The 25,664-nt window shown below is 54.5% G+C and overlaps 1 protein-coding gene across 3 annotated transcripts; it reads left to right on the top strand.

Moving 5' to 3' along the window:
* The first annotated feature begins 1,472 nt into the window (after window positions 1-1,472).
* RGS14 (regulator of G protein signaling 14) lies at window positions 1,473-15,608 on the top strand. Of its 3 annotated transcripts, XM_019710996.2 has the most exons (15): window positions 1,473-1,699; window positions 9,109-9,130; window positions 9,305-9,483; window positions 9,845-9,937; window positions 10,022-10,165; window positions 10,499-10,642; window positions 10,759-10,861; window positions 11,195-11,307; window positions 11,738-11,941; window positions 13,687-13,763; window positions 13,988-14,114; window positions 14,228-14,309; window positions 14,415-14,461; window positions 14,540-14,654; window positions 14,902-15,608. In XM_019710996.2, the coding sequence occupies exons 1-15, from the start codon at window positions 1,655-1,657 to the stop codon at window positions 15,102-15,104; spliced, it is 1,698 nt and encodes a 565-aa protein (XP_019566555.2). In that variant the 5' UTR covers window positions 1,473-1,654; the 3' UTR covers window positions 15,105-15,608. The 3 variants fall into 3 exon arrangements, with proteins under 3 accessions (XP_019566555.2, XP_074169507.1, XP_074169508.1); XM_074313406.1 differs by having other exon boundaries at window positions 1,514-1,699; window positions 14,415-14,654; window positions 14,902-15,255; XM_074313407.1 differs by lacking the exon at window positions 9,305-9,483 and having other exon boundaries at window positions 1,520-1,699.
* Window positions 15,609-25,664: the final 10,056 nt, after the last annotated feature.

Genomic DNA, 25,664 nt, shown 5'->3' with positions numbered 1-25,664 from the left:
GGCGAGAGTTTGGCTGAAGCCAGAACTCAAAGGGCCTTTCAACTCCCAGTTAAGGAACAGCACCTTTTTCAAGAAGGCAATGGGAGGGCCGGCCTGGTGGCTCAGGCGCTTGGAGCTCCATGCTCCTAACTCCGCAGGCTGCCAGTTTGATTCTCACATGGGCCAGTGAGCTCTCAACCACAAGGTTGCCGGTTCAATTCCTCAATTCCTCGACTCCTGCACGGGATGGTGGGCTGTGCCCCCTGCAACTAACAACGGCAACTGGACCTGTAGCTGAGCTGCGCCCTCCACAACGAAGATTGAAAGGAACAAGTTGACTTGGAAATAGTCCTAGAAGTATGCACTGTTCCCCAATAAAGTCCTGTTCCCCTTCCCCAATAAAATCTTTTTAAAAAAAACACAAAAATGAGGCAATGGGATAATTGTAAGCATAGGAGTCACAAATGTGGGTGTCTCGGGCTAAGAGGGTGTTACCTTATCCCTGTAGAGAGGGGCCCAAACAGGAGTGGGTGACTTGAGATTTCTAAGTCCATACTTAAAGTAAAATGCAAGTCCCTGTAGTAGGTGCATGTGTAAGAAAGAGGTAAACTGAGGACGCTGGCTAAAAGGCCCACATTCATCTGGGTCTGGGCCACGCTAAAAGGGCCAGGCTGAGAGGACAGGGTGGCACTCTTCAGTTGAAAAGGTTCTACTGTGGTGGAATTTATATGTGAGCAAGAGGATGTGAGCAAAAGGAGTGTAAATGCACATGTGTCTTTGGGCACAATTAAACCTTATCTGTGGCCCTGCCTGGGTGATACACATGTGCCTGTGTGCAGGCATGCCTGTCAGGCATTATGTCCATAGGACTATGCATATATATATATATATATATATATATATATATATATATATATATATATGACTGAACATCAGGTGGTCCTTACGAGGGAGAGCCTGTATGTTTATGACATACACACTGGAATGGTGTGCGTGCATGACCATGCATACAAGGTGTCCATCTGTCTTCACACCTGGGCACATGCCTGGGAAGCATCTGGGGAATAGGGGTAGTAAGTCACTGCATGAGCACGACTGCTGAGTGGGCACAGGCCCAGCACATAGCAGATGTGAGATAAGTGTGTGCTGAGTAAGGCCCACGTGTGGATACTCGGTGCATATGTACACATGTCCATGGGAGCCCCTGCCAGGGTGTCCCAAAGGTGCCTGGGTGTGTGAGCATGCACTTCTGTGTGCCCAGACATGGCCATGGAGCTCCCTGGGCAGGGCCAGACCAGGCTGGGCTCCTCACTGGGCACACATAACCCTCTGCTGTGTGTTGGTGCCTGTGTGGGGTGCTGCCAAAGTTGCGTTGGTGGCATGTGTGTGCGTGAATGTATGTGTGTGTGTGTGTGCATGAGTGTGTGTGTGTGTGTGTAGGAAGAGGCGTTCTCTCTCTTAGACCTTGCTTCTTTCTGTGGTTCGGTTTCTATAGAGACACTTCCTGTGGCAAAGAAAAGAGGTAGTGAGCTGGTGTTTCAGGATGTGAGGGCCCGCAGGAGCAGAGCCGGGCTCTCTCTGCTGCCTGCCCGCCACCCTGCAAGCTCTGGCCGGTGCTGCCCACAGTCCCCATGGTGGGCACCCCCCGTGGCGGGGACCGGTGAACAGCTGCGGCATGCCAGGGAAGCCCAAGCACCTGGGCGTCCCCAACGGGCGCATGGTGAGTGTGGGCTCCAGGCCAGGTCCATGAGGAGGGGTGGGTACACCCAGGGTGGAGCCCAGGAACACACCCGGCAGGGCTGGGCAACAGCCTGCATGCTGCTAGCAGGCGGGAGAAGTTGGGTACAGACAGCAGCGGTGGGACCTGCTGCCCTCAGCCCAAGACCTTCCAGAATGGCCTGCTGGGGACCTGGGGCGATCCTGGGGATGGGACCAGAGCACAGCGGGCACAGGCTTCTGGTTCAGCCCCCACTGCTCCCTCTCCTGCTACTTTGGCACTACCTGGGGCTGCCTGTATCCTAACATAGCAGGGACACCTGGCATGCCTCTTCCTTGCACACCCCCCATGGTGGCCCAAGCCCTCACATCTCATTTAACTTTAGCCCTCCCCTCCTCACCCATGTCCTGATGCCCAAGGTCAGGTCAGGGGCAGCCCTCACTGGGTCACTGCCCTGTGGCTGAACCTGCTCCAGAGGCTTCCTGCCAAAATTAGCAGTCCTTGGGCAGTCTGGGATGGGTTGGAAGGGTTAGGCCAGGTTGGTTCAGTTTCTGTCTGTTCTATTCCTGGACTACCGGGAAGGGTAGTGGTGCCTGGGTACTAGGATGCCCCTGGCTGCTACTGCAGCTGCTCCACCCCCTACACCCTCTCCCTGGCTGCTTGGTCCCCAGGTCAGAGCTGCCCTTGGAAGGTCCAGCTTCTTTATTCATTCAACAGATAAGGCAGGCTGTGCTGGGCCTCCCTTCTCTCCCTAGGATACCAGCTCACTTGGCAAGTCCCCAGCCCCTTCCAACAACCCCAGGAAGGTCAGACTATGTTCTAACATCCCACCTAGCCCCAGCCTAGTACTGTGGGACAAAGCCAGCGGGTCTAGGGAGACCTGGGTTCCAGTATCTGCTCTGTTGGCCCTTACTAGGGGGTTCTCTCCGACCCTGTTTCTTTTTCTTCATCTCTAAAATGAAGAGATTAGAACAGGCCTCAAAGGCTTATTGACATGATTAAGTGGAATGGTGAATATGAGGCCCCCGACCCATTGTGTTTGTGGGGGGGGGGGCCATAAATGTCAGCCTAATGCCCTCCCTTCATTCTCAGCCCCTCTTCAAAGATTCCCTGCCTCACCAAGAAGCTGAGCCACCCCACTCCTCCCTTCTAATTCTCAAGATCTGTCTCCATCTCCCCTTCTTCCAGCATCTCTATGGCCCAGCCCCAGGCTAGCTGGATGGGAGAGAGGCAGGCCCCTCCAACCTGGTCCAGTCCCCACTTCACTGTCTCTACTGTCACCCTAACTGAAAGTTCAGGAACCCATGGGCCTCGTGAGCCTATTCTGAAGGCATGACACTTGGAGTCCATGCCCACTCCCACACCCACCCCAAAGGGCAACTGAGGGTGCCAGAGACAGACCCAGCCTCTGCCCCTCCTGTATCAACCATAGCTGCTCTACCCAAAGTCATTCAGGGCAAAGCGGGCACCCAAGCTCTGCCCGCAGCCCCAGCAAACCCATGGGCGCCCTAGCTCCTCTCAGCAACCTGCACACATCAGTTTATCTTTGCCCTTCCTGGGTCTATTCCAAACGCTCTGTGCTGCCTCTGGGAATCCCGGGGGCCACAGGTTGGCTACTTGCTGGTCATCAGGAGTTTTCTGAGGCCATGCACAGCTGAGATGGGCAGGGACGGACAGGCAGGGCATTTGTAGCAGGGATGTGCATAGAGAAGTAGCTGCAAGCCAGGCATCTGGCTTCTTCCATGGACGGAGCTCAGAGGAGGAAATGACTTCCTGAGGGCAGCCAGCAAGTAGAGGGGCCCGCATTTGAACCCGGCTGGTCTGTCTCAATGCCAGGGCTCCTCCGCCTCCCTGAACCACCTGGCTCTGTCCTCCCCCACCTCTCCCTGCCACCACCCTACCCGTTGCCATTCCCTGCAGAGGCAGCTTCATTTGTCAGCCTTGTCTTTCTGCCACTCAGCTTGTCAGGCAGTTGCAATGAAACCTGTTACTTAGAGATGGCTCCCAACCCCCCTGCCAGAGATGTCACACAGCCCCAAATGCCACTTCATTTGTTCACTCACTCATTCAATCAACAACCCCTCCTTAGGGCCTGCTCTATACCGACCCTGTCCCAGGCTCTCAAGACCCAAGCCCATCACCCTAGCCCCTGACCTCAAGCAGCTCCCAGGCTGGCAAGACATGAATGCACGGACACAAATGCCAGACTCAGATTCGGGTTTGGGTAACAGCCACTGGTCAGGGGTAGAGAAAGCTTGGGAGGGACCTGGGGAGGGAGAACTAACCTCCCCACTCACTTGGTGCCCTGTGGCATGTAAGATATCCTGAAAGGGTGTGCCAGCTGGAGGAGGGCATGGCCTGGGGAAAGGCCCAGATGTGGGGAAACACGGGATGAGGGTTTATTGTGTCCTGTCACTCTCAGCAGGCCCAGTTTGTCTTCCCCACCTGACAAGGAGACGTGCACGGTAGAGCCCACTATACCTCTGCATGGTCCAGCTCAAGGCCAGGTCCTGGGAAGCAGGGTGGCCTTACAAAGGGGCCAAAGCTGGGGTCCGCTTGGACTGACAGGGCCAGGCTCCCAGGATTCTCTGTGGATGTACCCAGAGAGGATCTCAGGCCTCAGTTCTCTAAGCTGGGATGAAATGAGACGATAGTAGAGTGTCCAGCACAGAAGATGCTCAGTAAATCGGCCCTCCCTTTGAGAGCTGACCCCTCCAGGGGTCAGAGTTCAAGAGGAGCCGCTGGGCCCTTTACTCCCAATTGACCTGGCTCAACTATGGCCCAAGGGCTGAAGTCCTGGGCCTCCCAGCTCCCCTGGGACATCGGTCTGCCCAGGGAGGCAGCTTAGCAGAGGGAAGACCTCAGGCTCCAGAGTCAGGCACACCTGGGTTCCAACTTCAGCTCAGCCGTTTTCCAACGGCATGACTTCTGTGGACCTAGGTTTCCTCACCTGTGAGATGGAAGTAGTACCAGTTGCCACATAGGATCAGGATGTGAGGATGGAGTGAGAACAAGGACATGTGCTGTCAGAGTGTGCCTGTCACACAACTGGAGCTCAGAAATGCTAAGCCACCTTCATCGTAGTAGTCTCAGATACCAGGGGCTCCTCCAGGGCCCATTTCCTAAGGAAAAAGTATGGCAAACCAAGGCCTGGCCATGGGTCAGAGGTGTCACTGGCCACCACACCCTTCCTCATCCTCTCTTCCCCTTTTCTCCCATTCACTCACCACTTCTCCTCAGGCAGGCCGGGGTGGGGCAAGGCCAGCCCTGCTCAGCACAACTGCCCCAGGCCTGGGAGCCTGGGCAGGTCAGACCACGGCCAGCAGCATCAGCATGAGGTCAGCGGAGCCCCTGACCACTGCATGCTTGCTGTTTTCACATACGGGCTTCCTTCGCCCTTCCCAGCAGCCCCAGAAGTTTGGGAATGCCGAGTCCATGCTCCCCAGGGGGAAACAGGTCCAGAGAAGGGAAGTCACTTGCCCTGGAATAATAGAACTGGAACCACTCCCTCTGGATCTTGGTCCCTACCCTGTCTCAGCCCCAACCACATAGATCAACAACCAGTGGGGCAGGAGGGGCTCAGGAAGGTGAATGCAGGCTGCAGAGATGGGGTGCTCGGTGGTGGGGCATCCCTGATGGGGGGGTGCCAAGTCCGCCTAGGAGGGCAGAGGAGGGCTGCTCAGGGCCCTGATGGCTGGTTGGGAGCCGCGGGGCAAGGAGGGAGGGAGTTCAGGTGGGTTCCCTCCTACAGGCCTGCCCTCTGGGAGCCACCAGATTGGCAAGGTAGAGAGGCCCAGACGAGCGCGGTGGGCAGGGGGATTTGGGGTGGCTGGTGTTTGTGGGTGACTAATATCAACGGGCATATATTGGAGAGCCATTGGGCGGGGGAGCAGGAGCAGATACCCAGGCAGAGGAAACAGCAAAGCAGGAAGCAGGAGTGTGTAGGGGTGCGGGGAAAACAGAAAAGTTTGATAAAGTGTAGGGTGGAAATGAGGGGGAGGGAAAGAGGGGGGCTGAAGGGGTTCATTAGTCAGGCCCAGGCAGAGCTTCAGCTACAACCCAGCGCCTGCTCCGTCTCCCAGGGCAGGGAGTGGGGCCCAGGAAGACCCTGGGAGCCAGCCCCACCTAAAGATACAGAAAGTCAATTCTACCTAATGCAAAGAATAAAACAAAATAGGAGTGTGGGCTGGGAACTGGGGGCAGGTCAGAGGTTGTCAGCTCTCTGGGGTCCTTGCCTGCCCCAGCTGCTGTGGGGGCTCTGAGCAAAGGAGAGGCTGAGTCCCAGGTTAGAGGGCAGGCCAGAGAGAGGCCAGTGGGTGTGGCAGAAGGCAGGGCCAGGTGGCACCCGAGGATGGGGAGGAGAGGGGAGTCAGGATGGTTCCCAGAGACCTGGGAGGAGGGCGTGGACAGACAGCAGCACAGTGGCTGGGAAGGGCCGCAAAGCAGCCTGGACAGGCAGGTGCGGGGATCAGGGGAGCTCCCAGGAAGGGAAAGAGCAGGCTGGAGGGGACTCCGTCGTCCTTGCACACCCCAACAGTTGAGACTTTGTCATGCAGCCTCGGGAGATGAGTTGGATGCAGCCATGGGATGGATAGGGGAGACTGAGGCAGGAGGGCAAGGCTGGGCGGCCAGGGCGGGGTGTGCTGGAAAAGATTCCAGGCCCAACCCTGCCCTGCCCAAACCTTCCCTCGTCCTATCCCAGTGCTCCAGGTGGGACACGTGGCTCAGGGAGGAACCCACGGTTATGAAACTAGAGAAGGGCAGGGCCGGGATTTGAATCCAGGTCTGACAGACCCTGACACCTGTGCTCTTTCCCCTATGGCAGGGATTGCAAATTTGAAAGCAGGAGCAGGGTCAGACACCAATACTAATACAACAACAATAGTAATGTTCCTTTGGTATTGGCAGATAGTATTCTGAGATATATATATATATATGACATATATAACATATACTATATATTATATATTATATATATAATATATATATGCCAAAAAATGTATAAAAGTGGACACTTTGGTCAACGTTGCTCAAGCAGTAGTTCGCTGTAATCAGAAGTGTCTGGACGCTGATGGTAACCACTGTGAGCACCTCTTGTAATTGCAGGAGTCAAACGTAATTTGTATTCATCTTTTGTTATCGGTATACTTGTATATTGAGTATTATCATTTTAATACAGGTTTCCTTTCTTAAAATGTGTATACATTTTTGACACCCTCTGTATATATATGTAACTTATTTAATCACAGCAACCCTTTGAAGTCAAGAACAGAATTTAATGAAAGTCCTCAAAAGAGGAAAGTTGTTTGCATTGCCGTTCTATTTTAATAGGTCTTGCTATATTGTAAAAATAGTCAAGGACCTGCGGCCCTTGGAAAAGCTTTGAACTAATGCAAAATATAACTGGCCTTTTGATCAGGAAATAACCTATTCACAACTGGATAGTCTTCGCCAATATAAAAATCTATAATCTTACAGGGGGAATCAGGTTTTTTTAAATCTCTAAATATGATTAGAATTTAGTAATGAAAGCTCTCAGATGGTCTCAACTCTCCCAGACAACTCAAAAGTTTCAAGAAAACAGCTACTGGCAAAAGAAATTTAGGAATATTATTTGCTCCATTTGTATAGCGGAAGAAACTGAGGCACAGAGAGGTGAAGTAGCCTGTCGAAGGTCACACAGCACAGATTTGAACTCATGCAGTCCAGAGCAGTGCCTGCCTCCATAAGTAACACAAATGCATCCAACTGGCCCCAGGGACCTCTGAGGGGCAACCAGTGCCCCTTCTAGGCACTGGTTGCTGTTCGGTGCCAGCCAAGGTTGCCATGTTGGAAGAAACTCAGGATAGCTGGGGCATTACAGTCATAAAGGGGAGACAGAAAGCTGGGGTTTTCTGTAAAACTATTGATTTTTAAGTGAGGGAAACTTCTTTAAACTTAAAAAGAAAAAACCATTCTGAGGCCCAAGATATTAGTAATGTCCTACATACCTGCAGGCCAGCTCCTCCGTGTGACCTGAGTGCCCCTGGTGTGAGTGGGGATCAGAGAGAGAGAGAGATGGCAGCCAGGAAGGCAGGGAGAGGCTTCAAGGGATGGCGGTGGGGGTGGTTGCAGACCTGTTTCCAGCAGGGATGGAAAGAAGGGAAGGTAGTGCAAGCTCCCATGACGACCTAGGGAAAATGTAGGAGGCGAGAGGGAGGGAAGAATTGGGGATGACTCAAGCCCTGGTGTCGGGAGCTCAGGTGCTGGGAAGAAAGACGAGATGCAAGGAAGCTGGTTGGGTGCCCTGCTGTGGTGGCAGGAGGTGGCTTCCGTTTGGGACTGGATTAGTTTGACGGGCTTGTGGGACACTTTGCAGAGATGTTAGCAGGAATTTGGGGAGATGTGGGTGGAAGAAAGGGCCCAAGACAGAGTCAGGGAGGGGTAGAGGCCACCTTGTGTGGGTAGGAGATGACGAGGAAGCTGGAGGAGCTGCTGGGAAGGTGGGAAGACCAAGCAAGAGTCATTTTGAAAGGAGGGTTTTTCTGTTTCACTAATAGTTGGGATTCCCAGAGAACTCAGATTTTGCGTTGAGGGGGGGGAAGGATGGAGTGGGCCTCAACAGCAATGCTACTCACAGTGTGGCCCATGGACCAGCAGCGTCAGCATCATCTAGGAGCTTGTTAGCAGTGAAGAGTCTCAGGCCCCATCCTGGACCTACTGAATCTGAATCCCTGGAGGTGGGTCCCTCCCAGCCATTCTAATGCACACTGAAGTTTGAGAACAACTGTTCTGCAGTATAAAATAGCATCCTGTACCTACCCAAGGAGGGATGGGACTCAAGGGAGACCGTAGGCCTCAAGAGGAAACGGTTGCAATAAGGAGACCATCAGCTACAGAGATACCTCTCCATCCTCAAAGACAAGAGCAAACATTGATATAACGCTTCCCACATCCTGGCCACTGTTCCAGATGCTGTAAATGCTTTAAACTAATTTGGTCCTCACAACAGCCCCAGGAAGTAAGTTACTATTATCATCATCCCCTATTTCCAGGTGGAGACAAGTAATTTGCCCAAAGTCACATAGCTAGTAAGTGGCAGAGACAGGATTCAAAGTCTGTGTTCCTATCCTACATAACCATGCTATATGTACACCTGGGCTCACCCAGCAGGCGCTGGAGAAGGAGGGAGCCAGGGGACATTGGAGGATACCAGGCATAAGTCCCAGCACACAGGGATTGGCACATGGTGGAAGGAGAGCTGTGGACAGCCTAAGCAAAACCTTGAGCAAGCAGTGACCTGGCTGGGAATGCCCAGCACAGCCCTCCAGGCAGAGGAAAACACAGCTCCAGTCCTGGGGGCCGGGGCCAGAACTGTCTTTGAAAATCCACCCTGGGCTCTACTCTGATTTTCTACCTTGGGTCTCTTGTAGGTTCTAGCTGTCTCAGATGGAGGTAAGTGACAGAGTGTATGAAGTCTGGCTGGGGGTGGCGGGTGGTGTATGTGGAAATGGGGTGGGGATACCCTTTCTACTTGCTATCTTTCCACAGAAAGTATCTGTAGATGGGGTTGGGCTAAGGGCTGGGGAAGGCCAAAAGGCTCACCTCCACTTGTCCATCCCCACGCAGAACTGAGCAGCACGGCAGGGCCCAAGGGCCAGGGCGAGGGCCGAGGCAGCTCCCTCAGCATCCACAGCCTCCCCAGTGGCCCCAGCAGTTCCTTCCCCACCGAGGAGCAGCCTGTGGCCAGCTGGGGCCTGTCCTTTGAGCGGCTGCTGCAGGACCCACTGGGCCTGGCTTACTTCACTGTAAGACCTGGGGTGCGATAGGGAGGGTGGAAGGTAGTAGCCACTGGGGGTGTAGGTGAGGGGGTGTTGGGACATGGAAGAGGGCATGGATGGAGCTTCAGGCTGGTCAGTGGGACTCTTCTGTCTTCCAGCCTTTCTTTGGCACCCTCTCCCTGTTCTCCCAGCTGGGAACTTTGCTTCTCTCTGTCCTTGTCTCTGCTACTCATTTTCTCTCTGTGCCTCTGGATCTGGCCCCATCTGTCTGTCTGGCCTGTCTGGCTTGGCCTCTTAGCCCTGTGTCTCTATCCCAATCTCTTTGACCAAATCCCCTGACTGAGTTTCTGTGACTCTGACTGCCTCCTCCTCACCCACCCCTCCCCAGGAGTTCCTGAAGAAGGAGTTCAGTGCCGAGAACGTGACATTCTGGAAGGCCTGCCAGCGCTTCCAGCAGATCCCTGCCAGTGACACCCAACAGGTAGGGGGAAGGGGGAGCTGAGGCAGAGGGGTGGGACCAGGGCGTGGGCGGTGCCCTTGACCTTCTCCTGTTCCTCCTGCCCAGCTAGCTCAGGAGGCCCGCAACATCTATCAGGAGTTCCTGTCCAGCCAGGCACTGAGCCCGGTGAACATTGACCGGCAGGCCTGGCTCGGCGAAGAGGTGCTGGCCGAGCCCCGACCGGACATGTTCCGGGCACAGCAGCTTCAGGTGAGAGAGTGTGGCCCAGGAAGGGAGCACAATGAAGCAGAGGCGGGCGCAGATCCAGGGGCGGAGCCTGAGCGGCGTGGAGTAGGGAAGGGGACAAATTTGGACGTGGGCACCGAGCCAGATAAATGCGGGGACAGGGCGCCAGTCAGAGGTAGGTACCAAAGCTGCGGTGAAGAAGGGTCCAGGGGCGGGGCCTAGCCGGGATACAGGAGGGGCCTGGGCCTTGGAGGTGGGGGTGCGGGGCTAGGGGCTGGCTCCCTAGGTTGGGGACCCACGCAACCCCGGGGGCCTGGCTGGTGACTCCGGCTCACCGCCCGGGCTCCCACCCCGTAGATCTTCAACTTGATGAAGTTCGACAGCTATGCGCGCTTTGTCAAGTCCCCGCTGTACCGCCAGTGCCTCCTGGCGGAGGCGGAGGGACGACCCCTACCGGAACCTGGCTCCTCGCGCCTCGGCAGCCCAGACGCGACGAGGAAGGTGCGGACGATGGGTTGTAGGGATCAAGGGGCCCGGTGCAGATCTGCGGGGGTTGCCCACCGTCTGTGTGCAGGCTAGCGCCCAGACTCGTGCCAGCGTCTTCCCTGTACCTGCAGAAGCCGAAGCTGAAGCCCGGGAATTCGCTGCCGCTGGGTGTGGAGGAGTTGGGACAGCTACCGCCGGCTGAGGGCCGCCAGCTCCGCAAGTCCTTCCGCAGGGGTGAGAGCGGGAGTGGTCCTCATAGCAGAGTGGGGGCCGGGAGTTTGGGCAAGCCTTGAGAACTCCCCCTTCCTCCTACTTGTCCCACAGCCTGTAAGTCTGTGAAAACCGAAATAAATACAGGTACCTGTGACCACCACGTTTCCCCCGTGGTTCGGTTCCCCGGCTAGACCCCAGAAGTTTGGGAAGCCCCCTCAATAGCATTGCTTGCAGGAACCCAAGCCACATTAGACCCATGCAGGAGACCTCCAACAGTGTCCACCGGCTGGGGAGAGGCCTCAGCAGAGGGGTGGGGGTGGGGGGCTGCCCTGTTCATTGCTCCCTCTCTTCTAGAACTGGCGGGCACCGCAGCAAATTCGGCCTTGCGGCGAGAGTCCCAGGGCTCCCTCAACTCCTCCGCCAGTCTGGACCTCGGCTTCCTTGCTTTCGTCAGCAGCAAATCTGAGGTGAGCCCACTGCCGGGAGAGACGAAGTGTGGTCTAGGGCCACTACTCAGGCCCCTTTGTGTGGCGGCCGCCATCATTCCCAGTCACTGTCCCCACTTCCCACCCCCTGACCCCTCAAGCCAATCCCTCAGCGTCCTTACTTTCTTCCTGTACTTATCACATTGTCTCCATGCATGTCATGGGTGCACATCCTCTTCAGTCGAGGTGTACACGGTGCCTGTGTGGGGGTCAGTAGGTGGACTTGCCTCTGGGTGCCTGTGTGCCTGGGTGAGCACACACGTGTTCCTGGAGAAGGACTATCTTACTTGCCTATAGGTGTGCTCTTGGACGTGTGTGTGCATGTGTACATGTGTGTGCCCCAGTGAGCTCACCTGTCTGCATGTTCTTGCATGTGTATTCATGACCTCCCCCCACTCCTGCCCTGAATCAGAGCCACCGGAAGAGCCTTGGGAGCTCAGAAGGTGAGAGCGAAAGCCGGCCAGGGAAGTACTGCTGCGTGTACCTGCCCGATGGCACAGCTTCGTTGGCCCTGGCCCGACCTGGCCTCACCATCCGGGCCATGCTGGCAGGCATCTGTGAGAAACGTGGCCTCTCTCTACCTGACATCAAGGTCTATCTGGTGGGCAACGAGCAGGTGCGAACCTGGCCTGGTCCCCAACTCTAACTCCCTGCCTGATGCTGAGCCCAATCATATTTCTCTCTGTGCTCAGCTATGACCTCCACCCTAATTCCATTCCTAATCCCCTGGACCAACCCTAATTGCAACCCCATCCCCTATTCCCACCCCTTTCCTAACTCTACTCCCTCCCCGCACGCCCAACTCCAAATCAACCCAGCACCAACTCTTAACTGAAACTCAGATATGCACTCTTAACCCCCGAAAATCCTATCCCTACCCCACCCCCATCCTGGTTTCCAGCTTTACCCATCATCCTCACAGTGACAATCTCTGGGAGGTAGAGTAGGGAGAAGCGCTGCTGGAGCTGGGTTTTTCCGCATCACTCCAAGCTGATTGCCCATCCCTGAAATGACCATTTGGGGGAACCCTCACCTCCTCTGTCACCAGGAGCACCCATGCACAACTATGAAAAACTTTCCCTTAGGTGCAAACTAGCATAGCTTTAACAAGGAGACTAGGAAAAACGCAACTTTAAATTAAACCACCCAGTAAGGGGGAGCTAAAGGAAGGATGCTGCATCCCAGAAGACCCAACATGATTTCATCAACCAGTAGACAAGTACTAAGGCCCTGCCAGGTGGGTGGGCAGAGGGACCTGGGCCTGAGCTCTGTCCCCAAGGTCTATCAGCTGGAGGTGAGCCAGGCAGAATGTGATCAGGGAGGAGGAATCCAACCACCAGAGTGTTTCTGGAGCACGGTAGACATTTCTGGTTTGTCCCAGGAAGTCTTCCTGGAAGAAGCAGCAGTTAACGAGGATGAGGAGGAGTTTGCCTGTCAGAGCTGTGGGGGGAGGACATTCCAGGCAGAAGGAAGAGTTTAAGGGAAGACCTGTTGATGGGTAAGAAGTGCAGGGCATGTTCAGGGGCCTGGAACATGGGAGTGTGAGGGCAGCAGTGGGAAGAGCTCCGCCCACTCTCAGGCCTCCCAGGCAGCCGCCAGAGCCCAGATGGGCTTTCATGTTTACTAAATATAACTTCACCACCCACACCCCACCTGTCCCTGCAGCACAACACAGGCCTATGGCAGGGGAGGGGCTGCCTCCCTGCCCCCAGCTGGTGCAGGCATGGGGCCTCTGGGGGCAGTAATCACTACAGCTACTCTTTATGTACCTACTATGTGTCAGGCACTTCACATCCTCCTGTTCTCACAGAGATCTTGGGGGAAGAGCCCTTTTTGCACTGAAGAGACAAGAAGTGTCCATAGTAGGTGGGGATGGAGAGAAGTGGTCAAGTGTCCAAAAAGGGACAAGGCCTGGGTGGCTGACCAAAGGTGGGTGGTGAGGAAGGAAATTCGTCTAGCTGGTCTGGGTGGGTTTCACATGCCATAGGGACAAGGAGCAGCTGTCCAGGAGGCAGATACTATCCTGGCCCAGGAAGAGGTGCCCTGTGACCCAGGACCTAAGCCTGCTCCTTTGCCCAAGCAACCCCATTACCATTCGTGCTGACCCCACCCCCATGTTTCCCGTAACTGTTCCTTTTGCAAGTCTGTCCAGCTTTCTCACCACCCTTCTCCCTGGCCTTGGCCATGCCAGGCTTCTACTCCAGCCTGGCCTCTGCCCCATTCGCATCTCTACTGCTCACCTGCCCATCTGCCCTTCCCTCTGACCCTTAGGGTGGCCAGTGAGGAAGTGAGGGTGGTTCCCTCCGCAGCAGGGCTAACTAGGGGTGGGGGAGGGACTCAGACCCTGCCTGGCGTCTGCAGAAGGCCCTGGTCCTGGATCAGGACTGCACAGTGCTGGCGGACCAGGAAGTGCGGCTGGAAAACAGGATCACCTTCGAGTGAGTGCCCCCAGTCCAGGCTTGGGTCCAGGTCTTGTTCAAGCTGCTGTTCTCCCCTGCAGGTCCCGCCCCTTGTGCTAACCCCGCCCGGTGGGCTAAGGCCCCAAGGCCAGCTGGCCCTTCTCCCCAGTTTAGACTCTGACGCCTCGGGGGTTGGCGTGGGTGGGTTGGGGGAGAGGCGGGGTCGGCTCTCCACCCTTCCGCAGCCCCAGGGTCCCACGCAGGCTCGAGTTGGCTGCGCTGCAGCGCGTGGTGCGGATCTCCGCCAAGCCCACCAAACGGCTACAGGAGGCGCTACAGCCCATCCTAGCGAAGCACGGCCTGAGTCCACAACAGGTGGAGCTGCGCCGGGTGAGTCGCGGGGGGGGGGGGAGGGGGGGGGAGCGGGGGGCGGAGCTTGAACAGGCAGGCAGGGAGGCCGGAGCCGGCTGCCCGTCCTGCGGGCTGCTGACCTGTCCCCGCAGCCAGGTGAGAAGCAGCTGCTGGATCTAGGGAAGCTAGTGAGCTCGATGGCTGCCCAGAGACTGGTTTTGCACACGATCCCAGGTAGGGATATTGGCCCTGGTCTTTTTCCCCTGGGGACGGCTCTGGCCCAGGAGTAACGGGGTCCAAATAGAAGGCAAACACAAAAGGTGGTGCTTTCTGCCGCAGGTGCGAAGATTTCCGAAGCCAGTGTCACATCCCCATGCTGTAACCAGGTGAGCGAAAGGCGACGCCCCTCTTCTGCGCGCTGCTCCTCCCCTCCTGGTTGTGGCTCTGACCCCGAGTTCTCTCAGGGAGGCCCACCTAGAACCCAGGACAAGGCCACCCATCCATCTCCACTGCCCCTCAACTTGCTGGCCAAGGCGCCCAGTAGTGTCACTGAGAAGCGACAGACCTGTGACATTGAAGGTACTTTGGGGATGGTGGGGACTAGAGAAGACCAGGGGGGTTGGGACCAGGCTGGATGCCACTGGGGCTGAAACAGGCGGGCTGGGGGCCGTTGGGGTTGGGGAACCAGTGGAGCTGGGACAGGGGCGGGAGGGGCATGGTGCTGGGATCAGGGAGGCCGTGGCAATAGTATGGGCTACAGAACTGGGGTGGACTAGTGTGGGCAGGTCTGTACCAGGGGGCCCCCTGACTCTGTGGCCACCCCCAGGCCTGGTGGAGCTGCTGAACCGGGTGCAAAGCAGCGGGGCTCATGACCAAAGGGGCCTTCTCCGCAAAGAGGACCTGGTGCTTCCAGAATTTCTGCAGCTGCCTGCCCAAGGGTCCACCTCCCAGGAGGCCCCACAACAGACTGAATCATCGGCCCAGCCCAAAGGGGGCACCTCAGACTCTACTGCCCACTCGGTCCTCTGACAGCTGTCCAACCGCCCAGGCTGGCTGCATGGCACCTGGCGGGCCAAGCATGCCATAGGCCCGCTCTGCATGCCCTGTCTGTGCCATGAGTGTCCCTGGCGTCTTCCTGCCACGGGCAGGCCCGTAGGAAGAGTCAGGATGGGGTGGAGAGGGGCTCAGAGTAGCCACACCCCACAGCTGCCACCACTTGGTCCCTTACAGGCTTGCCCACCCATCCTTTACAGCCAAGCCAGTAGGTGGAGATGGACACACCCCACACTCCTCCCTGTGTAGGCATGTCCAACACGGGGGCGGCGTTGGCAGTGCCAGCCTCCCCACCCTGTGCCAGGCCTCATCAGGGAGCAGGAAGAGGGGCCAGCCCCTCCTCAGGGAGCTGGTATGAGTAAAGCCTGGGGGTGCAGGTGGGTAGCCCCTCCGTACACAGATTTTGCAGTCGGTTTGGGGCAGCTGGGTTTGTCCTAGATGTATGATATTGTTATTATAATAATTATTGTTATTCTGCCATGAGGGTGTTCCTTGTGTACCTTGTATTCCCCCCCTCCCCCCAAACCGCACTGCCTCTGTCACCAAGTTCACAGTGCCCGGAAGCTCTTGGGGACCTCAGGATGTGTCCCTTGACTTCCTGTTATCAGAATCTCTCTTCCTGACTGCACAGAGTGTGTGTGTGTGTGTGTGTGTGTTGTGTGAGAGAGAGAGAGAGAGAGAGAGAGAGAGAGAGAGAGAGAGAGAGAAGGGATGGAGGGGAAGGCCCCTCTGGGGAGCTGTGCCTCTGCCAGATGTCATCATGCTATCTTACGGTCTCTGATCTGAATAGTGTTTGGTCGCTGTCTTCTGCTTCTTTTGTGACTGTGTTTCTAGCTGCGGTTCTTTTGGAGGCATTGAAGGCCTTGTAGGGAACACTGGGTGGTGTGGTAGGGGCAGGTTCTGCCCCTTGCCTGCTTTGTCTGGATGGTCTTTCCTGTCCCCAGGAAGCCAAGGAAACCTCACACAGGGAGGGGCAGCAGGGAAGACCTCCCAGACGGAGGGCCCCAGCCTGCAGGCCGAGAAGCCAGACTGAGTCCTGGTGCTTTGACAGAGGCAGCAAGGGGACACAGGAGCCTGGAGAAAGTGTCTGAGGAGTGAGTGGCCCTCCTGACCCCTCCAATAGGTTGAGCTCTCATCCCCACTCCAGCTCTTTGCACTTGCTGTCCCCTCCACTAGGATCCCCAGCCCCCCTTCACCCTCATCATGTAATGGGCTCCTCATCCTTGAAATTTCTGAGAGAGATCCATGGGGTTTGCTGACCCACCGAGCCTTTCTCCAGAAGTGGAAGCCAAGCCTTCCTAGGAGAAGGGGCCTCAGCCCTCTGCTCCCTCCGTCCATATTTGGCTGTGTTGACCTGACCCCTGGCTGTTGGCATGAGCTCATGCTCAGGCCCAACCAGTGAGTATGGTTCAGGGATGATCCTCTCACCCAATCAGAATACCAGTCCTGGTCATTTTCTATCATTTCCTGGGGATTTGCAGAAAGGACCTGTAGGAAGAGAACCTGCCTGCAAATGAGGGCAACACAGGACTGAGAGATGGAAGGAGATTACTGACAAAATTATCTAAATGCCTAAATTCACACATGCCTGAAGTCAGTCACCCCTAGACTTCGGCGTTAGGCAAGCCAATACATTTTCCCCATGTGTGTAAACTTGTTACTCTGTATGGGATTTCCAAGATCTGCACCCACAAAAGCCCTGCTCATTGAAGAGTTTGGCTTAAACATCTCAGAGGAGCCTTCCCTGGTCACCTGGTGCTGTGGTCTAAATGTGTGTATCCCCCACATTCATATGTTCAAATCCCATCCCCCAAGGGGATGGTGTTAGGTAGTGGGGCAGGGGAGGTGCATAGGACATGAGGGTGGAGGCGTCCTGACTGGGATTAGGGCCCTTATAAAAGGGACGCGCTCCCTCACCCCTCCACCATGTGAGGGCACAGCGAGAAGATGGCCTGAAGAGGGCCCTCACCAGCCCCCGACCATGCTGGCACCCTGATCTTGGACTTGAAGCCTGTAGAGCCGTGAGAAATACACTTCTGTGGTTTATAAGCCATCCAGTCTCACGTATTTTTATTGTAGCAGCTGAAACGGACTAAGACACCCTATATGAAGTGCTCCCCAACTTTGTTCTCTACCAGTCTATCCAGTGTTTTTTCTTCACAGCACTCAGCCCACTCTGTAATGATCCTGTTTCTTATTTACTTGCTGGCAATATGATGTATGTGCTCTGCTGGCAGGGACCTCGTGCCTCTTAGTCACTTCTGTGTTTCCTTGGCCTAGTGGGCTGACAAATGAGGCTGCAGCCTCAGATAGTCCCAATGGAGGCTGCAGGAACAACAGGGCAGTGGGGGCCCTGGCCAGGGACCGCATAGCACCAGGGTCACAGTCTGTGGCCAGAGATGAGGGTAGGAAGGGACAAGCCCAAGACCTTCCCTGGGCCCTGGGACTTCTCCCTGTGGGAGGAAACACCCTTCCATGCCCAAGGTTAGAGAAGTGAGGACACTGGCTGAGAGATGGGGTATCTTCTCAAAGTTGGCAGATACTGCAGGCCACGTCTATCCTTCTGCAGACCCCCTAGTGATTCATGATGTCTGTCACTCTTAGGAACCAAGGAGATGGTCCCATGAGAATGGGGGTCATGGGTCAAGTGGAAGAGTCTCCCTAGAGGTCAGCCCCTGCAGGGGGAGGAATTCACATCTACTGAGGTCCCCAAGTTAGGCACACTCCATCTTTTATCTCATTTTTGTTCTCACAATAAAACAGCCTGGTGGGGATGAAACCACCACTGCAGGAGGGGAAGGGACCAGCCCAGGATCCTACAAGGAATCGTCCCTGAAACTTGACCAGCACTTATGTTGTCTGACTTGGTGATATACCCCAGGGAGGGCCTGGCTGCTGTAGCAACCCCCAGGGCCCTTCCATGGAGGGGATATTGATATGGCTATCCTGAGGGGCAGTTTGGGAGTTTCTGCTAAAAATTAAAAACAACCTCGTGTGACCCCAGCAGTGCCACTAGAGAGTCGCTCATTCCCAGGCAGGAGACCTATTCCTGCACGGTTGTCTATGACCTGAAAACTGGCAAACAGCCCAATGTGGATGGGGGTAGAAAGTCAGGTAACACAGCAGGTGGTGTTGTGTCCATGCTCTGCAATGTCACACAGCAGGTAAGGAACTGGGTACAGTGTGTCCTGATGTGGGAAGTTCTCCACAATGTGTCATTATTCAGAAAAAAAACAAAAAGCAGAGCAGTGCATGAAATCTTTATATAAACCACAAACACACAGGGACTTATAAGTGTACAGAAAGGGGAGAGAATGTTCTAAAAGGATACATGTCAAACTGACAAGGAGATGGGGAGGGCACCAGGATTGGAGGTAGAGGTCAAAGGAGACTTTCACCTTAGCTTTACTTTTTTTAAAAGGATAAGACTAAAAACAATCATAACACAAAGAACTTCCCAAGGCCACTTCTTTGTCACTGCTGGTCCACCATCTCTTTCTCCAGAAGTAGAACTCAACTCTTCCTTTGGGGACTTCAGCGCACCACCCCAGAGGCCCATTTTGGCTTGGCTGGGTGTGTCCCTCTGCCATAATCCGCTCTGTGATCCCCTCTTCCAACATGTCCCCTGCAGCAGCCCTGGGCTGAAGGAAACCCAGTTCCCTCCTCCCAGTTTCTGTGCTCCCAGAACCCCTCGAGGTCCTGGGCTCTCGTCATCCCAGCCTGGCCAGGCCCAGGGGCAGCCGCTGGTGAACCCACGGGCTGTGTTCCAAAGCCACTGCACAGAGCTAGACTCCTGGGTGGTCAGGAAAGTTCACAGAACTGCTTCTCCTCATCCCACCAGGTAGGAAGCCTGGAGGCGTGTGGGCCCATCTACCCAGTGCCTGGCGGGAAGGAAGGGACAGAGCGCACATTTGCTGACTGCTCTGCAACTTCCAACAGCCCCATCTTACAGAGGACACAGGCTTGGCCAGCAGGTGTGACTTCATAGAGGACACCATGGGATCCAAACCCATGTGGTTCCAAGCCTCTGAGAGAGAATCTTGTCCCCTGTCTCTTGTGTCCAAGCCCACTTAATGGCCTTGGGGCTGGGGAAAGGGAGGATATGACATAGGCACTGGCCAGCAAGGGGCTCCCAGTGACCTGTGCTCCGGGCCAGGGTGGGGGCAGGTAGAGGCACGGGCTGCTCACCTGGAGCCCACTGAAAGTGCTGACGCAGCCCTGGGTCGGTGCTCCCTGCAGCCACCCCCACCCCTAGAGTGAGCACAAGGTGCACCCCGCAGGGGGCCTGGCCTGCTGGTCAGGTGACTTACTTCTGGGGGAGTTAGAGGTTGGAATTCAGCTTCCACAAGGAAACACAGGCTGGGCTAGGGAGGAACACGCACGGTTGGTTACCTCGAAGGAGATGCAGGCCTGGCTGGGCACAGGCCCGTAGAGCTGCACAACCGCTGGAGTTGCCATTCATGTCTCTGTTAGTCCTAGGGGGTCCAAGAAGATCTGGGGACATTAACATGTATGTGTCCTGTGAGTTCTGCAGGGTCTGAGCAATGGGTGCTTGTGGCCATCTCAGCTCCCATCTCCAGAGAACTGGCTTGGGGGTAGGGCAGAGGCAGAAACCAAAGAAAAGCACCACAGAACCAGTGCCCTACTTCCAGACCAGCACAGGGTGCCAGTTAAGATGGGTGGGGAGGGGTGACCCTTCTAGCCAATGAGACCACCACCTTCCTGTCCTGATGCCAAGGAGCTGAATGAAGGAACCCAGAACCCAGACTCAAAACCCAGAGTATGGAGTGTGGAACAGGAGCTTGGAGCCTGGGTACAAAACCTGGAACTGGAGTCTAATACCCAGACTCAGAACCCAGAGCTTGGACCTGAGAACTTAGGGGCAGGACCCAGAGCTCCCAGCTGCAGGCCACAACCAGGGTGGGGACCCCAGAAGCTGGAGCCCAGGACCTGAAATCTAAAGCCAGAGCTCAGAGTCTCAGGTCTGGAACCTAGCAGGCAGAGCCTGGGCCTGCCATCTGGGAACATGCTGCCCACAGCCTCCCGCTCAGGCCTGGTCCCCTGGGCCAGTGTGAAGAGCACAGGGCTGGAACACCACCGTAAGAAAGGGAGCTGCAGTGGAGAGGTGATTTCTGAGAAAAGCCTGAAGCAGCCTCAGCTCTTTTGGCCACAGCCTTTGGCCTCATCAGTCAATGAATGACCAGTGCCTGGGTCACCAGGACTAATCATTACCCAGGGCACTTATCCCCGAAATAGAGACAGGACATTCTCAGGTCAGCTGCTCCTGCCCTGCCCCACAGGCCCTAATGTCGTCTTAGAAAGGAAATGGGGCTTGGATGGGACAATGTCTCAGGGCCCTGCCTGCTCTATGCTGGCAACTCAGATTCAAGCCCAGGCTCTCCAAGAGAGGACAAAGTCAAGAGGGTCAGAGGACGCATTGCTCTGTTCCCCAACAGGAGTGGCAAGCAGCTCCGATTCTTCACCCAGCCCACAGGTGAGAAGGGCTGCCTTGACCACCGATCAGAGAGGATGTGTCCATGTGTGTGCAATGCACAGCAGCTGTGTCCCTGTGTAACCATGCTGGCCTGACTGCTGGAACGGAATGTTCACTGCTGTATTCCCAATGCACAGCAGCCCCATGCTGACTCAATGGGGTTTATGTGTTGGGTGAATAAATAGCACGTTGATTAGAGGAGGCAGTTCTCAAACTGCTGTCGGGAAACCCTGCTATGGGATTACACCGCTCATTAGCCAGATCCCCCCAAATTCCAGTTCCTGGACAGATGGTCTGGAATGTTAGTTTTTCCTCCCTTGATTGTCCTCAAACTTTAGGTCCTGCAGAAAATTCACCCGTTGAAAACTGTGTGTATTTAAGGAGCAATGGATCTTAGTGGCGAATTGCAGAGACAGCTGGTTGTGCCCGCCTCCACAGCTTGCTCCGTTCCTGGACTGGCATATTTGTTCTTGGCGTCGTATCTACTCCGGTCAGCAGCCATGCTGCTCCTGGGAAAATCGCTTTCGTTGGTGTGACGAAATTCCATATCTGTCAGCATGTCACATGCACACTGGCCATGATGTCTGCGCTTCCCACTCGTGGCCAGCTGCCTCCTCCCTCAGCGCTCTCCCACATCACTAAATCTGCTCTTGTTCTCATATCAGCTGCCCTCTCAGCAGACATAGCTGACCAGGGCGCCTCTCAAAACGTGGCAACTTTGGCTTCTGGGGTACCCGCTTTTCTGCTTCTCCTCCTGGTCCCCTCTGCAGGTGGGGATCTCAGTTTCCTTTCCTGGCCCCTCTTCCTCTGCCCTCCCAGAAATGTGGGGGCTCCTCTGGACTCAGCCCTGGGCCCCAGCTCTCCTCATTGTGCATACTCTCCCTGGGGGGGTACCTTCACAGGGGGAGCCAAGTCACGTTGAGCTCCCAGGCGGTGATGGAATGCTGTCTTCATGTTGAGAGGCTAGCAGGAGCAGGATTTAAAAGGGAGAGAGGTGACATGATGAGAACTGCACTTTGAAAAGCTGGCTGGCTGCTTTGTTGGAGATTGGATTGTAAGGAGTGAGGGCAGAGCTGGGAGAGCATTTTGGAGGCTATTGCAATAACCCAGGTGAGTGACAGTGGCCCAGAGCTCCTGGAGAAGGAAAATCAGGAGAATTTGGTGATGGATTAGAGATGAGGAGGTGGAGAAGGAGGTGTCAAAGACGCCTGCTCCGTTTCCAGCTCGATGGACCACATGCTGCTTCCTGGGGTTGGGATAAGCAGGAGGCCCCATGTGGGGTAAGGAGCACAGTGTGTGCTTTAGACCCACAGATCCAACTGCTCACGCCAGAGGCCCCTCAGACACAGCGGTACAGACAGATCTTGGCATCTTCCCTCCAGGATGACTCCTCCTGGAAGCCTTTTCTCAATGTGAAACACAGCCAACCACGCAGGCTCCAGGCCTAGAGGTCTGGGGAGGCCGTGGCCAGTGTGCATGTGACCAAATAGGACAGGAGTCACCCTTCGGGGGACACACAGAATCTGTCATAGACAGGGAGGAGGCAGGCCGTGAGCAGGAAGGAGGTTGAAATGAGCAAAGGGATTGAGAGGCTGGAGGCTGGCGTGCAGCCTCCTTCTGTGCTACTCTCAGGAGTCCCAGAAGCAGCCCTGCTCAGCCCCACGTTTTGGGGCTTTTGCTAGGGCTAGAGCAGCCCCATCCCACACCCAGAATTTTGGGGAATATTTTGAATGTGTAAGTCCACAGTATTTTGTAATGATATATTTTGTGATGAGTTTGATCAGTAACTGCCTCCCCCACTAGCCCCTGAGCTCCATGAGAGCAGAGAAGGGCAGCCTCGAAGCAGTGCCTGTGAAGCAGGTCTCCGCCACTTCTGCCCCGCCCGTCTGCACAAGGTAGGGTGGGGTGGGGAAGGGCCTGCAGTTTGGAGTCTCTGGACCCACTGTCGGGGGTCGGGTGCTCCTGGGTTGGGGTGCTCAGGCTCAGACAGCCTCTGACCCATCCTTAATGTGACTTTAGCAGGGCCTCTGAGCCTAAGGACAACTCTGACAGAAGAACTCAGTAACAACCGCAGTTCCCTAGCTTGGGGACATCCCTCCACCCATGCATGAACCCTACCTTACTCAAACCACTCTCTCCAGGTTGAAGAGGTTCCTACATCAATTAGGGGTGAAAAAGAAGAAACCACAAAACTCATTCTTGGGAACATTTGAGATCTTGCTTCCCAGCATGTCATCGGTTTGGCTCAAATAAACTCAATTTTTTAAAAAAGGCAGAGAGAAAAGGACAAAATGCACTGTTCTAAACATCACATTGATGGTCCTGAGAAGCAGGGTTGCTTTTATTTTCCTTTTCCTATGAGTGGAGACTTCTGTAGTAAGCACCGGGTGGCTGATTCCCTGCCTCAATTTCCCAGAATCTCCCAGAACAAGTCATAAGACTATGAGGTGTGATAAAAACATAAGGTGAATGCTTAAATTAAAAAATAATGTATCACAGTAAAAGACACATTGCCATTAATCCCCCTCAAAATACTCCCCTTGCTTTGAACACATCCCATCAATCTTGCCATTTTCTGAGGCAGCTCTGGAAGTCCTCTTTCGCGTCTTCAGTTGCCCTGTTGTGGCTGCCTAGTGTCCTGAATCAATTCAAAAATGTTTACTTTTCACGGTCATTTTGACTTTGGGGAAGAGCCAGAAGCCACATGGTGCCAGATCCAATGAATAAGGTAGATGAGGACACACTGTAATGTTTTTATTTGACAGAAATTGCCTTACCAGAATCAATGTGTGACATGGAGCCTTTCTGTTGTGATCAAAAACTACAGTGAATGCTGCTGCCACATGCCATCTAACGGAAAGGCAGAGATCTTCAACACGGTGTGAAGTGGAGCGTCGAAACTTAGTAACGGTGTGTGACAAATTTCAACTTGTTCGGTGCCGTCAGTTGGATGTGAGCTATGGTTGAGGGAAGGTGTGTTTTCAAGTGTGCGTTCTCATCATGACAACGCTCCGTGTCACACATCGCTTCTGGTATATGGCAATTTCTGTCAAAATAAAAACATTACAGTGTGTCCTCATCCACCTTATTCACCAGACCTGGCACCGTGCAACTTCTGGCTCTTCCCCAAAGTCAAAATGATTCAGGACATCGAGGCAGCTACAACAGCACAACTAAAGCCACTCACAAAAGAGGACTTCCAGAACTGCTTCAGAAAGTGGCAAGAGTGATGGGATAAGTATGTTCGAAGCGAGGGGGAGTATTTTGAGGGGGACTAATGGCAATGTGTCTTTTACTGTAATAATTTTTTTTATTCAAACATTCACCATATTGTTTGATCACGTCTCGTATATGGCTTATTGTCCTAAGCCGAGCACTTCCCAGAGTGAAAGGGGATGCTGGGCCAACAGTCCTGCCAGGACTTGGCCAGGAAAACCGGGACTTACGGTTACTCTACCAAACCAATCCTAGCTGCACATCCGCCCCCACCCACTTCTCTCCCCTGTGGGTTCTGTGACCTAAACTGACACAGCCATGATGTAATGGACCTGGGATCCAAACACAGGCTTGCCATGTTTTCTGCTCTTAGTCACTTCTATGGAGTCCATTCTGAGTACTACACAGTGGACAACTCCACAATGCACTGCAAATTAAGTGCTAACTAGTTAACTTTTGTCACATTACAGAGGGAACGGTGCAGAAATGTCTACCTTCCTTGATGGAAGAAGGTTGGGTCTGTGTCACCCTAATAAAATACATTCAATATTGAGTAGGACTACAGCTTAGGGGGCCCTGAGCAATCAGTGGTAGCTGGTGGGCCAAGAGGAATTGTGGACCTGAAACAGGACTGAGACTCTAGAGCAGGTGGGGCCTTTTTCTGGCCAGGATACTTCAGCCATCCTGGAGACAGTGAAAATGTCATGAGAGCATAAAGAGAGCAAACACGCTGAGGGGCTCTGTTCTAGGCTTGGAATGGGTCATTTATCTCATTGAATTCTATAACTCAGAGAAAAAGCTGAGCTAATTGCCATTATGGTGAAGGAACTATGGCTCAGAGAGGTGAGATGACTGGCCTCAGAATCCCAGGCTGACTCAGGGATTGGACCATTGCTTGGACCAGGAGAGAAGCTGGTCTTGCCAATCTTGGCTCAGCATAGAGTAGGAACTCAACTAATATGCTTAGAAATAGATGGACAGATATATGACCAGCTGGTGTCTGGCTGGCTGGCTGGCTGGCTGGCTGGCTGGCTGGATGGATGGATGGATGGATGGATGATGTTAGGTAGGTTAGTCAGACAGTTGCCAAACTAGATCTTAAATGGAACCACCATTGCTGGATCTGATCCAACTATGATCCCTTAGTCTAAAGGAAGTTTCCTTCTCACCTCTCTGTGAATCTGGTCACTAATTCAGGCTCCACAGTCCTGTGAAAGGGAAACAAGCTTCTGAAAGGCTTCCTTAGACCCTTCTGAGTTTCATATAATCATGTTTCCCAATCCAGAAATCCAACTGTGATATATTTCCTCCCTTCCCACTCTCCCCATCACCAATTCTACTGCCCAAGTATCCCTGGGATGCATCCTCCCCTCTCCATCCCTCCTGTTCCCACCTTGGTTCAGACCTCATTATCTCTTACCTGGACCATCTTATCAGCCTCTTAACTGATTTCTTTGCTTTCAGACTTGCTCCCTGTGACACATCCCAATCCACATCTCCACCCCCACACTGAGAGGGACCATTCTAAAATGCACACAGGTCCTTCCATGTCTGGCCAGGGGCCTCACTTTCTGTTAGACTCACATCCTGGATTAATGGTCAGGCATTGTAGATGCTTCAAGATTCCATACTATGCAGCCATGTTTGTTTCCTGTTGCTTCCTCCATCACATACTCCCTCCCCTCCAAACACCTCCTCCCCAAGACCTACAGACACAACAGGACATTTGGGTCACTCCCTGGGGAGTCCTGTCATGCCAAGAATGAGGGGAAGGGACTGGAGCTATGGAATCTCTTTGGGGGCCCTGGGAGCAAGGTGCCTGAGTG

This window comes from Rhinolophus sinicus, linkage group LG10, assembly GCF_036562045.2.
Source record: "Rhinolophus sinicus isolate RSC01 linkage group LG10, ASM3656204v1, whole genome shotgun sequence".
NCBI classification, from domain to species: domain Eukaryota; kingdom Metazoa; phylum Chordata; class Mammalia; order Chiroptera; family Rhinolophidae; genus Rhinolophus; species Rhinolophus sinicus.
This window is presented reverse-complemented; position numbering and strand designations above follow the sequence as displayed.